The sequence below is a fragment of the Oncorhynchus mykiss genome, chromosome 7 (genome assembly GCF_013265735.2).
Source record: "Oncorhynchus mykiss isolate Arlee chromosome 7, USDA_OmykA_1.1, whole genome shotgun sequence".
In the NCBI taxonomy this organism is placed as follows: domain Eukaryota; kingdom Metazoa; phylum Chordata; class Actinopteri; order Salmoniformes; family Salmonidae; genus Oncorhynchus; species Oncorhynchus mykiss.
Window position 1 is genome coordinate 21,206,289 of NC_048571.1, and position 17,059 is coordinate 21,223,347.

At 45.4% G+C, this 17,059-nt stretch overlaps 1 protein-coding gene across 1 annotated transcript; it reads right to left on the reverse strand.

Annotated features, from left to right (window-relative positions):
- Positions 1-142: 142 nt before the first annotated feature.
- LOC110527483 (cytochrome P450 27C1) lies at positions 143-16,857 on the reverse strand. Its single transcript, XM_021608778.2, has 9 exons — positions 16,537-16,857; positions 9,663-9,853; positions 6,710-6,909; positions 6,289-6,486; positions 5,823-5,986; positions 3,467-3,633; positions 1,408-1,489; positions 1,033-1,239; positions 143-676 (listed from the first exon to the last, which is right to left on the reverse strand). Exons 1-9 carry the CDS (start codon positions 16,801-16,803, stop codon positions 560-562), a joined length of 1,593 nt encoding a protein of 530 aa, XP_021464453.2. The 5' UTR covers positions 16,804-16,857; the 3' UTR covers positions 143-559.
- Positions 16,858-17,059: the final 202 nt, after the last annotated feature.

A 17,059-nucleotide genomic window follows, 5' to 3' on the forward strand; every position in this document is an offset into this window, starting at 1 on the left:
GTAAAATAACAACTCAATGTTTATATCCCAGGACAAATTAGCTAGCAACAGCAAGCTAGCTAAATAGGACACATTAGCTAGCAAGTGCAAGCTAACTAGCTAAATTGCCATACATGTTTAATGCTTTTAGACCTGTCCCCAAATGAATGTCATTGGTTCAGAGTTTGTTTTTATATTTTAACCTGCGTGTCGTGATCGCATTTGGTGTAGCGGGACAAATAAATGTATGCACGATAACGCACGCTCGCAGCCGGTTTGGGTTCCGTGTCAGAATAACCTGATATGAATCAGATTTGGTTTGAGGGCATTTGAGGGGAGGGGGGGGGGGGTATAATTTCTTCACAAAAGTTGTGCACTGAGCCTTTACTAGTCCTGTATTAGCAGACCGATATAGCTGTCTGTAGCATGAACAAACTTTATTTTTCAGCATCCCCTCCCCCCACCCAAACTACTTCAATCGGCTATGTTTAAGGGGATCTAGGGGACTGGAGGTTACCACAGCACAGCACAACACCAGACCCTCCTGTCAATCCCTTTCTATAACTCCCTGGCACCCTCCTCAGGCTCGGGGTAGGAAGCGCAGGTTGATGGGTTTGGATGGGATGAGCAGTGTTCTAGTCTTGGGCTCTGTGGTCGGGGCCCCATCCTCTGGCTGGATCTCATAATGCTGCATCAGCTGTAGAGCAAGAGTTCAAGTTCAAGGGTTTAGTGTTAATGAGCCACCTGGTTGTCTGACGTCTCTCTAGCCAGAGAATCAGTTTATAACCATAAAATTAAGTCTCTATAACGTCCCATGCCAACTGGGATAGTAAAAACAGAATATGGCCCCACTCATAAAAATGGGGTTCGTCACACCTGTTCCCACACTTAGATTGCTTCTGGGGATTTACCATTAGCAAATCACCACAGATGATGGACGAAATCCAACAACAATCACCTCCAACAGTCTGTGGTAACCTCATTTTGGCACTGATGGCTTTTTATTTCTCAACACTTCCTTGACAATCTCAATGAAATACTTCTCTTACTCACCCTGGAGAGGGCAAAGTACATCTCTAGCTCTGCCACTCTCTTGCCCACACAGGCTCTCACGCCCACCCCGAAGGGTATAGAGCTGTAGGGGTGGTGTTGGTACGACTCTGGGTCCCCTCGCAGCCAACGCTCAGGCCTGAAACACTCTGCATCCACAAACTCCCCCTCGTCATGACTGGCAGCATAGTGACAGAGATGGAACTGGGTCTGAGGGAGGGGAATAGGAAGTAGGAGACATACAGGAAGGAGAGCGACTGACAGAATTTCATGGAAAGGACATCTCATCCTTTGGGGAAAGAAATAGAGATTTCTTAAGTATTGACAAAGGTAAAAGAGAGATGTTGATATCTTTCTCTCTTCATCGCCTGCCCCTACCTTCTTTGGGAACCAGTAGTTGTCCACAACAACTTCATTGTCTACGGTTAGACGGCCATTCCCTGGAACTACAGGGTACATCCTGAGAGAGAGAACAACTTCAGCAACATGGGGAGCCTCTGTAGGACTGCCTTATATAAACCTGTGTGTGGCTAGGAATGTTCAGTATGCCAGACCTGCCAACCCTGTCCAACTTTTTTAGAGTACCAGACGCTCGCAGCAATTTGGAGATTCAACTCGCAAATTTAGTGCAAAGGCATTTTAGAAGCATTGCCTCTGTAGCTAATACCGGACACTCACTCATTTTTCATCGTACAATCTTCTAAACTCCCGACTCCATTTAATGCCAAGACATTTATTTTTGATTATACTTTTGTAATGCTCTTTGTGACGTGGATCATAATTACAGTCTATCAGGTTGCGTGATCCTCGTCATGTTACGTGGAAAATACAACTTATGGGACGCAGAATTAAATGTAATTCACACTCGCACAAATGACACCAGTTATTTGTCGTATTTGCATTTCATTTCTTTCACTAGTAAATGCAAGTGAACTGCTGACACTTTAGAGCCCACTGAATATCCATCTTATGTTCGCTAACGTTGGCTTGAAACAATTAGTGTTCACCTTCCCACAACACACGGAGTCGAAAAGGGATTTGTCCATGTGTTTACGTACAGCTGACAGTCTTCAAACTCAGCATCACAACAAACAGGAGGGGCAGACACCGGGTAGCTACGTCCAATAATGATGTATTCATCTCCATGTCTGTTGACACAAACTCTGTACATGTCTGTGTGTTGCAGCTCGAGAATTGGGATGTTAGTGGATTTATTTTTATTAAAAATGTTGTTTTAAAAAAAATCAGGCCCTATTCATTACCTGCGTACATGGACAGAGAATTGCGTAGTTGGTACCCCATATTTCGTGCATGTTGACAGGTCTGGTCACGTTGGTATTTGGTAAAGTTTTGATACCGGAGAGTTGGCAATGGCAGGTTGTGAGTCTGACCTAGATGGTGTTATTGAGCATTTGAATCATTCGAAAATCAAGGACACACAGGATAAATGGCTATGACCATATAGGAAGAGGTGGAGGGCGCCAATTTCCTTCTATAAGCCTGTCATCCAGGACCTCTATACCAGGCGGGGTCAAAGGAAGGCCCTAAAAAATTGTCAAAAGACTCCAGCCACCCAAGTCATCAACTGTTCTCTCTGCTACCGCACGGCAAACGATACCGGAGAGCTAAGTCTGGGGGCAAAAGGCTCCTGAACAGCTTAAGCCCCAAGCCATAAGACTGCTAAATAGTTCACCATATAGCTAGCTACCTGGACTATCTGCATCGACCCTCTTTGACACATACTTACTCTAAACACATACACACACACTCACCCACGGATAACATGTACACACAGGCACACACTTGCCGCACACACATCACATACGCTGTTGCTTCCGTCTTATCTATGCTGTTGCCTGGTCACTTTAGCCCTACCGATATGTACATCTCTACCTCAATTACCTCATACCCCTGCACATTGACTCCGTATTGGTACCCCATGTACATAGCCAAGTAAATATTACTCATTGTGTATGTATTCCTCGTGTTACAATGTTTTTTTATTTATTATTAAAACATTTATATTGTATTCTGCATTGTTGGGAAGGACCGTGAGCATTTCAGAGTTAGTTTACACCTGTTCTTTACGAAGAATGTGACAAGTCAAATTCTAACACACCATTCAGGTTATATAAGGACATTACTGCCCCCCCCCCCCACTCCACCCGCTCCTTACATAAACTGTCCAAAAAGCCTGCCCCATGCCTCCACCTTGACCCTCTGCACTCCGGATGAAATACCAACATGTTATCTCACTTATCAGTCATCATCAGTATAATTGGGGAAATGAAAATGCAAGCACACAGGCAGACAAACTCTTTGACCAGGCATGCTCAAAACAAGAGGCCGGTTGCAGGTCACCGTTCTTGGCGTGTGTGTGTTCACCTCAGAACCTGCATGTGTGTACGTGTACATGCATCCGTGTGCGTGTATTCACCTCAGAGTCTCCTTGATGACAGCCTTCAGGTAGGGCATCCTGCTCAGGTCCTCTGATCTAGGCTGCTGTCTTCCCGGACACACAGACATGATCTCACGGTACAGCCTGTCCTGAGACGCGGCGTCGCGAGCCAACTGGTACAATGCCCACGACAAGGTGTTGGACGTCTGAGGCGAAAGGAGAAGGACGATAGAAAGAAAGAGGGGTTTACTTAGAGTGAAGTGATATATACTGAACAAAAAATCTGAAAGCAAGCTGATTGAACAGCACGATCATTACACAGGTGCACCTTGTGCTGGGGACAATAAAAGTCTGTTATAAAAGTCTGTCACACTACACTGCCACAGATGTCTCAAGTTTTGAAGGAGCGTGCAATTGGTATGCTGACTGCAGGAATGTCCACCAGAGCTGTTGCCAGAGAATTTAATATTCATTACTCTACCATAAGCGGTTTGAGGATGTCAACGTTGTAAACAGAGTGCCCCATGGTGGCGGTGGGGTTATGGTATAAGCTGGCATAAGCTACGGACAACGAACACAACTGCATTTTATCGATGGCAATTTGAATGCACAGAGATGCCGTGATGAGTCCTGAGGCCAACTGTCGTGCCATTCATCCGCCGCCATCACCTCATGTTTCAGCATGATAACGCACGGCCCCATGTTGCAAGGATCTGTACACAATTCCTGGAAGCTGAAAATGTCCCAGTACTTCCATGGCTTGCTTACTCAGCAGGCATTTCACCCATTGAGCATGTTTGGGCTAATCTAAATCGACGTGTACGACAGCGTGTTCCAGTTCATATCCAGCAACTTAGCACAGCCATTGAAGAGGAGTCAGATAAGATTCCACAATCCACAGCCTGATCAACTCTATGTGAAAGAGATGTGTCGCGCTGCATGAGGCAAATGGTGGTCACGCCAGATACGCCCCTACTTTTCTCTCATATTCTTATTCTTTTTACCCCTTTTTCTCCCCAATTGGTAGTTACAGTCTTGTCCCATCGCTGGAACTCCCATACGGACTCGGGAGAGGCGAAGGTCGAGAGCCATATATCCTCCGAAACACGACTCTACCAAGCTGCACTGCTTCTGGACACACTACTCGCTTAAGCCCCACCAATGTGTCAGAGGAAACACAGTACATCTGGCGACCGTGTCGGCGTACGTGAGCCCGGCCAGCCACAAGAGTTGCTAGAGCACGATGGGACAAGGACATCCTGGCTGGCCAAACCCTCCCCTAACCCGGACGACGCTGGGACAATTATGCGTCGCCTCATGGGTCTCCCGGTCGCGGTCGGCTGCGACACAGTCCGGGATCGAACCCGGATCTGTAGTGACGCCTCAAGCACTGCAGTGCCTTAGACCGCTGCGCCACTCGGGAGGCCCTACTTTTTCTTTTAAGGTATCTGTGACCAACAGATGCATATCTGTATTCCCAGTCATGTGAAATCCATAGATTAAGGCCTAATTCATTCATTTCAAATGACCGATTTCCTTATATGAACTGTAACTCTGTAAAACCTTTGAAATTGTTACGTTTTAGATTTTTGTTCAGCATACTTTATCGTCCCTGAGGGGAAATTTGACTTGGACAATTAAAGTGCTGATGTTTCAACAAACAAAAACATATTTTGAGTTGAGGGAGTGGTGGAGGCTGTATCAGAGGCTAGTTATCAAGTGATCATCAACATTTATTGACATCAATTCCTCATAAAATCAGCAGAGGAAATGACTTTGGAACAGTAGACCATCTCAAGTGAGAACACTGATTTCCAGCGAGCAAAACACATTTATCTCTATGACATAACATAAAAGGTGGAATAAATGGAGCTCGAGACTTGTGCTTTACTCAGCAACAGATCCCAGAAAGCAGCAAGTGACGCCTGACAAAAACAAGACCCGACTGCACCAGGGAATGCAGCCAGGCAGGCCATGTAGTGTTTGTATGGTTACTGTGTATCTGTCTGTGGTTATGTGAGTGCATTTTGTACCCTCTAAAATGAATACAAAGTTACACTGCGAATATATATGTCTACAAACTAAAGCAAATGTTTTTAGTATTTATGGCCTGGGGAGAATCGTGTAATCTTAAAGCCAAAATACACCTCCACCCTACAAAAGCCTCTGACTACATCACTTCCCCCATTCCCTAGGACATGTCCAGTAGGCACAAACCAGAAGAAAACATTTTGAAATGTAGAGGAAATAATATAAATTTGCCATTGAGAAATTCACATGTTGGCTTTCCATTTCAAAAGGTTTGTTTACGGTGTACCCTACTGAACGTGACCCTGCTGTTATGTATGGCACCCCCCTCCTCTCTGTATGACCTCCCATGACCCTCTCCTCTCACCGTGTCCACTCCGCCCAGCAACAGCTCTGTGATGCTGATGTACACCTCTTCCAGGGTCAGTTTATCACAGGACAGCAGGTAGGTGAGATACATCCCCTCCACCTGCTTCCCAGCCAGCACCTGGGCATCCATCTGCGCCAACTTATGGTCAATGAGACGCTGAGCTGAGGGTTTATGTAGAAATACATTGAACACACACATTCATGTAGGGGACGCACACAAACACACACTGAACATAGCTCAACAGTCAGTCTCCCTTGGCACACTAACAAAGTTCCCACATAGGCCTGCGATTTCCGACCCGTCTCAACGGTGCTTAGCGGCTGACAGTGGCTGATGTGACAGGGAAAGCCCTTGTGCAATAGAAATAACCGTACGCTTGCATTGTGGAGGTCGAACCTACCATGTCTACTTTCCAACCTTTAAGTCTGCTTGTCGCTCAATAGAAGGAGACATACAAACATACCTACAGCCACCAGGTCGTCCCAGGCTTGGACAAATCGTTTCCAGAAGGGCAGGACGTTGCGTGTCCAGAGCGGGAGGAAGAGGACGGTCTCAGACAGGGTTAGCATGTTGTTGGCTGCAGCGATGAACTTCAGCGTGTCCTTAGGGATCTCCTCTTGCAGACAACCCAGCCGCGTCTCAAACAGGATGGAAGAGATCCCTGCAGGGACGGAGAGAACACAGTTGAACAATGAGGACGACACAGAGCTGGTGGGATTCTCGGTATCCTAGATGCATATCTCCTGCCGTTGTGCCCCCGAGCAAGGCACTTTACCTAAGCTGCTGACTGTGGCAGACTCTGGCTTCCAACCCCACTGGGTGTGTGTGTGTTTCTGAAGGGGTTAAAAGCATAAATAATACTGAATGAACCAATGGTATCACACCTTCAAAGCCAAACTTGTAGAGCTCTGCGGTGAGGTCTGGTACGGTGGTGTGGTCCTGACTGCGGAGGCGGAGGCTCTCAATACGCTGTAGCAGGTCCCCTACCACCTGGTGGATGACAGGCGCGTACGCAGACACCTCCGCTAGCTTCAGCATCTTTGGATTTAGGACACTACGGATACGGTGCCACTGTGGGCCTGTACTGTAGGAGAGGAGAGGAGGGGACAGACTGAATCTATAGTGGATATTCAGAATAAAGGGGTGGAGGTTTATCTACAGGTCGTGGCCAAAATAAAGGAAAAACTTAAATGAAGGATACAAAGTATATTAAACGCAGCTGCTTCCACACAGTAAGCAATGAGCATCCCAGATCGCAACCCAATTGAACACTTATGGAAGATTATAGAGCAGCGCCTGAGACAGCGTTTTCCACCACCATCAACACAACGCCAAATGATGGAATTTCTCATGGAATAATGGTGTCAAATCCCTCCAATAGAGTTCCAGACACTTGTAGAATCTATACCAAGGCACATTCAAGCTTTTCTGGCGACTAGTGGTGGCCCAATGCCCCATTATGTTGGCCGAATGCCCCATTATGTTGGCCCAATGCCCCATTATGTTGGCCCAATGCCCCATAATGTTGGCCCAATGTCCCATAATGTTGGCCCAATGCCCCATTATGTTGGCCCAATGCCCCATTATGTTGCCCCAATGCCCCATAATGTTGGCCCAATGTCCCATAATGTTGGCCCAATGCCCCATTATGTTGGCCCAATGTCCCATAATGTTGGCCCAATGTCCCATAATGTTGGCCCAATGTCCCATAATGTTGGCCCAATGTCCCATAATGTTGGCCCAATGCCCCATTATGTTGGCCCAATGCCCCATTATGTTGGCCCAATGCCCCATAATGTTGGCCCAATGTCCCATAATGTTGGCCCAATGTCCCATAATGTTGGCCCAATGTCCCATAATGTTGGCCCAATGTCCCATAATGTTGGCCCAATGCCCCATAATGTTGGCCCAATGTCCCATAATGTTGGCCCAATGCCCCATTATGTTGGCCCAATGCCCCATTATGTGGGGCGGCAGGGTAGCCTAGTGGTTAGAGCGTTGGACTAGTAACCGGAAGGTTGTGAGTTCAAACCCCCGAGCTGACAAGGTACAAATCTGTCGTTCTGCCCCTGAACAGGCAGTTAACCCACTGTTCCCAGGCCGTCATTGAAAATAAGAATTTGTTCTTAACTGACTTGCCTGGTTAAATAAAGGTAAAATAAAAAAAATGTTGCCCCAATGCCCCATTATGTTGCCCCAATGCCCCATTATGTTGGCGTTTCCTTTATTTTGGCAGTTACCTGTCTGTTAGATTGATCATGTTGGAGGTGGAGGGGTACTACTGAAACAAGTTTACCTGTAGAGTTAGGGTTTCCTCAAACCAGACCAACATGGCTTTTACCCAAGGCAATGATTTATTGCCAATAACTGTCATTGTGTATCTTTGAAGCATAGGGTGTAAGCAATGTTCCCTCTAAGCTGCGCACCTCCCCCAGGATGCCGCGCAGAGGAAATGCCATGCAAAGACGTAAGAGATTGAACTTCACTGAGTTCGCCGCATTAGTTTGCACTATATAGATTACCATTTTCTCTGCGATTGAATCAACAGGATAAACTGGGTGGTTCGAGCCCTGAATGCTGATTGGCTGACAGCCGTGGTATATCAGACCGTATATAATTACGTTGGTAGCCGGTTTATAATAGCAATAAGGCACCTCGGGGGTTTGTGGTATATGGCCAATATACCATGGCGAAGGGCTGTATCCAGGCACTCCGCGTTGTGTCGCTAGTTGTAGGCAGAGCCAGTGTGCAGCAGAGTATAATTATTTGGGTGGGGGTAGCCCATGAGCGGTCTTTCAGTCACCCGCGAGTGGTGCTTTTCAGGTCAGTTCAGAGCACGCATGTGCACATTTGTTGATTTTCTTTGCTAGTTAGCGAGTTATTTGCCCAGTTATTGATAATTATAAACTGGGTGGTTCGAGCCCTGAATGCTGATTGGCTGACAGGCGTGGTACATCAGACCGTATACCATGAGTATGACAAAAAATGTATTTTTACTGCTCTAATTACGTTGGTAACCAGTTTATAATAGCAATAAGGCACCTCAGAGGTTGTGGTATATGGCCAATATGCCACGGCTAAAGGCTGTGTCCAGGCACTCACGACACAACAACATCCCTTAGCCGTGGTATACTGGCCATACACCACAACCCCCGAGGTGCTTTATTGCTTAAATATAGGTCAGCAATGGGGAGTTACCGCTCCCTACAAGAGCACAAAACGTGTAGGCCACATTTCAAGCTCTCTTTGAAATGCTAATCAGCTTAAAAGCTTACATCTTAATTAAAGGGGCAGTGTTATATTTTGAAACACGCTTGCATATCCTACATTGTCTAAGTCTCTGTATGGCAATAATACATTGTATTTTGTAAAGTGGTTTCTTGCATCATACAACACAATGTACTGTCACCCTATAGTGTCACAGGCCAAGTAAAACATGATTAATATCAAGCGTTGCATAATGTTAAAAACATGATTAAAAATCGAATGCAGTATGGGCCTGCATTGAACATCACATATAGGCTACTGTAGGCTATATCACGGAAATCTAAAGCTATTTCCATGTGAAAATGTTATGGGATTTGCGCCATTGGTTTTGTTGGTGGGCCTACATTACGCTCAAATAGCCTATTGGCTACTGTCTAAAACTGTAATGGTACAGCCGCAGGGTTTACTGTAAACATGTGCCAGAAGTTGCACAAAATCCTCACAACAGTTTCACGAGAGCAAATATTTCCTCAGTGTGCCAAAATAATGAGGTAACAGTGTGTGTAAGTATTAACCCTTTCCTACACCCAATCTAGGAATAGTCCTTGATGTGGTTCATCGGCCACTCACTCCACATGGAGTCCATAGGCCTGTCCCCTCATATCGCGGTACTCCTTCCAGTGTGGCAGCTCTGTCCGGACCGGGTAGCGGCCCTCCTGACGGATCACCTGGGATATGAGCTCTGGAGACGCCACGTTCACCACATCAAACGGGCCGAACCGCGAGCGCCAGATGGGCCCGTACAGTTTCTTGTGTTCAACCTGGGTAGGGGGCAAAGAGTAGAAGATATTTGATTCTGGAAATGTACACAAAGATGTTGGAAATGCACAGTGAGACAGTCCTATATAATTATATTTAATATATTAATGATTCACAAAATATACACCGAGTATACGAAACATTAGGAACACCTGCTCTTTCCATGACAGACTGACCAGATAAGTCCAGGTGAAAACGATGATTCCTTATTGATGTTACCTGTTAAATCCACTTCAATCAGTGTAGATGAAGGGAAGATGGCAAGTTGAAGATGGATTTTTAAGCCTTGAGACATGGATACACTTCCGGCGCCGACAGAGATGGCCGCCTCGCTTCGCGTTCCTAGGAAACTATGCAGTTTTTTGTTTTTTTACGTGTTATTTCTTACATTAGTACCCCAGGTCATCTTAGGTTTCATTACATACAGTCGAGAAGAACTACTGAATATAAGATCAGCGTCAACTCACCATCAGTACGACCAAGAATATGTTTTTCGCGACGCGGATCCTGTGTTCTGCCTTACAAACAGGACAACGGAGTGGACCCTATGCAGCGACCCAAAAAAACGACTCCGAAAGAGAGGGAAACGAGGCGGTCTTCTGGTCAGACTCCGGAGACGGGCACATCGTGCACCACTCCCTAGCATTCTTCTTGCCAATGTCCAGTCTCTTGACAACAAGGTTGATGAAATCCGAGCAAGGGTAGCATTCCAGAGGGACATCAGAGACTGTAACGTCCTTTGCTTCACTGAAACATGGCTCACTGGAGAGACTCTATCCGAAGCGGTGCAGCCAACGGGTTTCTCCACGCATCGCGCTGACAGAAACAAACATCTTTCTGGTAAGAAGAGGGGCGGGGGCGTATGCCTCATGGCCAACGTGACATGGTGTGATGAAAGAAACATACAGGAACTCAAATCCTTCTGTTCACCTGATTTAGAATTCCTCACAATCAAATGTAGACCGCATTATCTACCAAGAGAATTCTCTTCGATTATAATCACAGCCGTATATATCCCCCCCCAAGCAGACACATCGATGGCTCTGAACAAACTTTATTTAACTCTCTGCAAACTGGAAACGATTTATCCGGAGGCTGCATTCATTGTAGCTGGGGATTTTAACAAGGCTAATCTGAAAACAAGACTCCCTAAATTTTATCAGCATATCGATTGCGCAACCAGGGGTGGAAAGACCTTGGATCATTGTTACTCTAACTTCCGCGACGCATATAAGGCCCTGCCCCGCCCCCCTTTCGGAAAAGCTGACCACGACTCCATTTTGTTGATCCCTGCCTACAGACAGAAACTAAAACAAGAGGCTCCCACGCTGAGGTCTGTCCAACGCTGGTCCGACCAAGCTGACTCCACACTCCAAGACTGCTTCCATCACGTGGACTGGGAGATGTTTCGTATTGCGTCAGATAACATTGACGAATATGCTGATTCGGTGTGCGAGTTCATTAGAACGTGCGTTGAAGATGTCGTTCCCATAGCAACGATCAAAACATTCCCTAACCAGAAACCGTGGATTGATGGCAGCATTCGTGTGAAACTGAAAGCGTGAACCACTGCTTTTAATCAGGGCAAGGTGTCTGGTAACATGACCGAATACAAACAGTGCAGCTATTCCCTCCGCAAGGCTATCAAACAAGCTAAGCGCCAGTACAGAGACAAAGTAGAATCTCAATTCAACGGCTCAGACACAAGAGGCATGTGGCAGGGTCTACAGTCAATCACGGACTACAGGAAGAAATCCAGCCCAGTCACGGACCAGGATGTCTTGCTCCCAGGCAGACTAAATTACTTTTTTGCCCGCTTTGAGGACAATACAGTGCCACTGACACGGCCTGCTACGAAAACATGCGGTCTCTCCTTCACTGCAGCCGAGGTGAGTAAGACATTTAAACGTGTTAACCCTCGCAAGGCTGCAGGCCCAGACGGCATCCCCAGCCGCGCCCTCAGAGCATGCGCAGACCAGCTGGCCGGTGTGTTTACGGACATATTCAATCAATCCCTATACCAGTCTGCTGTTCCCACATGCTTCAAGAGGGCCACCATTGTTCCTGTTCCCAAGAAAGCTAAGGTAACTGAGCTAAACGACTACCGCCCCGTAGCACTCACATCCGTCATCATGAAGTGCTTTGAGAGACTAGTCAAGGACCATATCACCTCCACCCTGCCTGACACCCTAGACCCACTCCAATTTGCTTACCGCCCAAATAGGTCCACAGACGATGCAATCTCAACCACACTGCACACTGCCCTAACCCATCTGGACAAGAGGAATACCTATGTGAGAATGCTGTTCATCGACTACAGCTCGGCATTCAACACCATAGTACCCTCCAAGCTCGTCATCAAGCTCGAGACCCTGGGTCTCGACCCCGCCCTGTGCAACTGGGTACTGGACTTCCTGACGGGCCGCCCCCAGGTGGTGAGGGTAGGCAACAACATCTCCTCCCCGCTGATCCTCAACACTGGGGCCCCACAAGGGTGCGTTCTGAGCCCTCTCCTGTACTCCCTGTTCACCCACGACTGCGTGGCCACGCACGCCTCCAACTCAATCATCAAGTTTGCGGACGACACAACAGTGGTAGGCTTGATTACCAACAACGACGAGACGGCCTACAGGGAGGAGGTGAGGGCCCTCGGAGTGTGGTGTCAGGAAAATAACCTCACACTCAACGTCAACAAAACTAAGGAGATGATTGTGGACTTCAGGAAACAGCAGAGGGAACACCCCCCTATCCACATCGATGGAACAGTAGTAGAGAGGGTAGCAAGTTTTAAGTTCCTTGGCATACACATCACAGACAAACTGAATTGGTCCACTCACACAGACAGCATCGTGAAGAAGGCGCAGCAGCGCCTTTTCAACCTCAGGAGGCTGAAGAAATTCGGCTTGTCACCAAAAGCACTCACAAACTTCTACAGATGCACAATCGAGAGCATCCTGGCGGGCTGTATCACCGCCTGGTATGGCAACTGCACCGCCCTCAACCGTAAGGCTCTCCAGAGGGTAGTGAGGTCTGCACAACACATCACCGGGGGCAAACTACCTGCCCTCCAGGACACCTACACCACCCGATGTCACAGGAAGGCCATAAAGATCATCAAGGACATCAACCACCCGAGCCACTGCCTGTTCACCCCGCTATCATCCAGAAGGCGAGGTCAGTACAGGTGCATCAAAGCTGGGACCGAGAGACTGAAAAAACAGCTTCTATCTCAAGGCCATCAGACTGTTAAACAGCCACCACTAACACTGAGTGGCTGCTGCCAACACACTGACACTGACTCAACTCCAGCCACTTTAATAATGGGAATTGATGGGAAATGATGTAAATATATCACTAGCCACTTTAAACAATGCTACCTTATATAATGTTACTTACCCTACATTATTCATCTCCTATGCATACGTATATACTGTACTCTATATCATCGACTGTATCCTTATGTAATACATGTATCACTAGCCACTTTAAACTATGCCACTTTGTTTACATACTCATCTCATTTGTACATACTGTACTCGATACCATCTACTGTATCTTGCCTATGCTGCTCTGTACCATCACTCATTCATATATCTTTATGTACATATTCTTTATCCCCTTACACTGTGTACAAGACAGTAGTTTTGGAATTGTTAGTTAGATTACTTGTTATTACTGCATTGTCGGAACTAGAAGCACAAGCATTTCGCTACACTCGCATTAACATCTGCTAACCATGTGTATGTGACAAATAAATTTTGATTTGATTTGATTGTGTATGTGTGCCATTCAGAGGGTGAATGGGCAAGACAAAAGACTTAAGCGCCTTTGAACAGGGTATTGTGGTAGGTGCCAGTTGCACCGGTTTGTGTCAAGAACTGCAACGTGGGCCAGCATCCCCATAGAATGCTTCTGACACCTTGTAGTCCATGCCCTGACAAATGGAGGCTGTTCTGAGGGGAAAAGGGGGTGGACTTAATATTAGGAAGGTGCTCTTAATGTTTTGTACACAGTGTATATTTACTAAAAATAACAGTATATAAACTACTTATTATCCTAATTAGTCAAATCAACCTCTAGTTTAATAAACCATGAATCCAGGTGCATAACTTCTGGGGTCATGATCCCACCAATATCAGAGCCAATTTGACCTCCTAAATAAAATGCTATGATACATTTGATGGATGTGAAATGATTTAACCACCTTAGGTACTGGCTTTCTACACAGTACTACTAAATTCCAAATGTTATGACTGGATCACCCCTGGTAAACTCATCAGCACAAATAAGAATTATAGAAAATTATATTTTTGAAATAGAGCAAGTTTCTATTGCGAAGTGACATCTCGCATGTGAGTCCTTCTTCTCAAAATGACTGATAATTTGTGGCATTGTAGGAGGAAAGCCCTTCCACAAATGTATTGTTAATAAACTATAGTTTTGGTAAGTCGGTTAGGACATCTACTTTGTGCACGTGTAACAGTATAACTTTAGACCGTCCCTCGCCCATACCCGGGCGCGAACCAGGGACCCTCTGCACACATCAACAACAGTCCCCCTCGAAGCATCGTTACCCATCGCTCCACAAAAGCCGCGGCCCTTGCAGAGCAAGGGGAACCACTACTTCAAGGTCTCAGAGCAAGTGACATCACTGATTGAAACGCTATTTAGCGCGCACTATTCCACCGCTAACTAAGCTAGCCGTTTCACATCCGTTACACACGACACAAGTCCCTTTTCCAACAATTATTTACAGACCGATTATTTCACTTATAATTCACTGTATCACAATTCCAGTGGGTCAGAGGTTTACATACACTAAGTTGACTGTGCCTTTAAACAGCTTTGAAAATTCCAGAAAATTATGTCGTGGCTTTAGGAGCTTCTGATTGACTCAAATGATGTCAATTAGCCTATTGGAGGTGTGGCTGTGGATGTATTTCAAGGCCTACCATCAAACTCAGTGCCTTCAAAAGAAATCAGCCAAGACCTCAGAAAAAAACACTGTAGACCTCCACAAGTTTGGTTCATCCTTGGGAGCAATTTCAAATGCCTGAAGGTACCACGTTCATCTGTACAAACAATAGTACGCAAGTATAAACACCATGGGACCACGCAGCCGTCATAACGCTCAGGAAGGAGACGCGTTCTGTCACCTAGAGATGAACGTATTTTGGTACAAAAATAGCTAATCAATCCCAGAACAACAGCAAAGGACCTTGTGAAGATGCTGCAGGAAACAGGTACAAAAGTATCTATATCCACAGTAAAACGAGTCCTATATCGACATAACCTGAAAGGTCGCTCAGCAAGGAAGAAGCCACTGCTCCAAAACCGACATAAAAAAGCCCGACTACGGTTCGCACATGGGGACAAAGATCGTACTTTTTGGACAAATGTCCTCTGGTCTGATGAAACAAAAATATTATTTGAAGATTTGAAGTCCGACAAACCTGACTCAGTTACACCAGCTCTGTCAGGAGGAATGGGCCAAAATTCACCCAACTTATTGTGGGAAGCTTGTGGAAGGTTACTCAAAATGTTTGACCCAAATTAAACAATTTAAAGGCAATGCTAGCAAATACTACTGAGTGTATGTCAACGTATGACCTACTTGGAATGTGCTAAAAGGAATAAAAGCTTAAATAAATAATTCTCTCTACTATTATTGACATTTCACATTCTTAAAATAAAAGTGGTGATCCTAACTGACCGAAGACAGGGAATTTTTACTAGGATTAAATGTCAGGAATTGTGAAAAACTGAGTTTAAATGTATTTGGTTAAGGTGTATGTAAACTTCCAACTTCAACTGTACATGTGACATTGCACAGCAGTAAACTGGTCTATTTCACCATTGTTATTTTCTTCTTCTTGATTTCAATAGGTAAGGGAAACCAGGTACTGGTGTTTACGTACTGTTTCTTGATCGAGTAAAAGGTATTCTTATACCACATTTTTGTGCAACAATAGTATAAATTCATTCAATTGGCGGAGGTGAGACTGAAAAAGAGAGCACTGGTTGAGAGTGCTGCAGTTATCAATTGTGATCATGGTTACAGCTCTATTGAAAACGTATCATTCTACACATTTAATGCCTGTTTCATTGTGGACTTTTCACTGAAATTAGATGTTGGCCTACCTGCATCTAGCTCAGCAAACCATGTCAAAATTGAATTGCGATTATAAACCCAGATTTTAGTCAGTAGCCTATACCTATTGAAATAAGTAAATATCGCAAATAGGCCATTTATAACGGTTTGTAGTCTTAACATCTGCCACAAAGTAACGGCAGACCATGTACCACCTGAGTTACCAAAAAATAATTATGTTCTAATTACGTTGGTCACCAGTTTATAGAAATAAGACACCTCAGGGGTTTGTGGTACCACACCTCCGGTCTAATTGTTTCATCATAGCAGTCGTCAAAGTTACATCGACATCCTTTGATGGAAAATGATCTAGATAGTTGAATAAGAGCCATTTACCTATTCTCTTGCAACATATTCTTAAACTCACAATTATAATTTTGATGGAAAATCGAATTTAGCTTCTTAGTCTACGTCGTCAAAAATTACGTTGATATAATTTAATTCGCTCGATAACTTGCACTCACGAAACGTATGAAACTAGACATACTTGGATGAAAAAGTGGCAGAAATGAGAGATTGTGGGATTCGTTTTACCTGCATCGCATGGCTCTTATCTGCATATCCCTTCACGAACAGCCAATACACAGTCGTGGCCAAACTAGGTCCGTGTAGATCGTCTATTGTTTTGCACTTCTCCGGAGTTGTTTCTATCGTTGTCTGCAATTTTTGTCCCACGTGTCTGCTGGCACCGGACTTGAACCTCCGACCACCAGACACAAAGCCGTCCAGCGCCACTGACAGTTTCTGGCGGTGGTGAACTGTGAGTCGGAGCGGCCTGGTCACCGCAGCAGGGCTACACATATTGAGTGGAGCGCATACAAATTCATTCTACCATCTGTGGCTTTTTAGTACAGTTTGCCCTGCAGCACATTGGGACTCGCCCATACGTTTCACATTTCAACGTCACGTGCACAAGTACAGTGAAATGCCTTTCTTGCAAACTCAAAACCCAACAATGCAGTTATAAATAACTATGTAATACTAAAAATAACGTTAAATCAAAACACGAGATATAAAAACAAGAACACGATAAAGCAAGCATACTATAATATATACA